Below are 1091 nucleotides of genomic sequence, written 5' to 3' on the forward strand. Positions count from 1 at the left end.
AAATCACACACACTCTTTCTCTCTTTGTCTCTATCTTTTTTACTTTTTCTCTCTCTCTCTCTATCTCACACACACCACACACCACACACGCACGCACACATTTACACATACAAATCACACACACTCTTTCTATCTCTCTCTGTCTCTCTGTCTCGTTCTTTCTCTCTCTCTCTCTCTCTCTCTCTTTCTCACGCACTCACACACACGCACACATACACACATACAAATCACACACACTCTTTCTTTCTTTCTTTCTGTCTTTCTCTCTCTCTCTCTCTCTCTCACACGCACACGCACACACGTACTTAGGTTCTATGCAAGACTACAACTACATATACGCTGGCTGCATGGAGCTGACCCTGGAGATCTCCTGCTGCAAATTCCCCGACCAATCATATCTGAAACACGAGTGGACCAAAAACAAAAATGCCCTTATCGAACTTTACAAAAAAGTTCACATCGGTCGGTTTTAAATTTTTCCAAACTTGTTCTTAATTATTGAAATTTGAATAAAAATTAAAAATAAAAATTTTATTTAAATGGCGCACGGTGCATAGCGCTTTGGTATTAATCCTTCACTGGCATCCAACACAACTGGAAAGAGTTTGCATTCAAACCTTGTTTCCAGAACTCAAGAAACAAACACTTCGACTTTTCATTCTCATTTCACCTATATAAAAAAATTTGTTTTTTTTTTACATTGTTTTTAGGTGTAAAGGGTGTAGTTTTGGGTGCCAAAAAGACCCCCATAAAAGATGCCCAGGTGAGTTTCATCGGGAGAGATCACCCATCGAAAACAACCAAACTTGGTGAATTTTGGAGGTTGCTTCTGCCTGGTACATATACCATAAAAATTGAGGTTGGTTGGATGGCTGTAACAATTGAAAAATCAATTTTTTGACGTATTTTTATATTAATAGTTCATTATTATTATTATTATTACGATTCAGTCATTTTCATTCTAATTTATATTTGCGCTAACCAATAAATTATACAATCATCCAACCAATCAACCAATCAATCAACCAACCAATTAACCAACCAACCAATCAATCAACCAGCCAATTAACCAACCAATCAACCAATCAATC

At 36.9% G+C, this 1091-nt stretch overlaps 1 protein-coding gene across 1 annotated transcript in view; it reads left to right on the forward strand.

The window, feature by feature from the left end:
* Positions 1-1091, forward strand: part of HELRODRAFT_194815 (hypothetical protein) — a gene marked incomplete at both ends in the record, with an annotated part of 17601 nt that overhangs the window by 14650 nt on the left and 1860 nt on the right. The window contains 2 exons of the mRNA XM_009012255.1: positions 310-462; positions 711-859. Of these exons, the coding sequence (XP_009010503.1) occupies positions 310-462; positions 711-859 (302 nt within the window). The remainder of the gene's footprint in view (positions 1-309; positions 463-710; positions 860-1091) is intronic.

Source organism: Helobdella robusta (genome assembly GCF_000326865.2).
Source record: "Helobdella robusta unplaced genomic scaffold HELROscaffold_101, whole genome shotgun sequence".
NCBI classification, from domain to species: Eukaryota; Metazoa; Annelida; class Clitellata; order Rhynchobdellida; family Glossiphoniidae; genus Helobdella; species Helobdella robusta.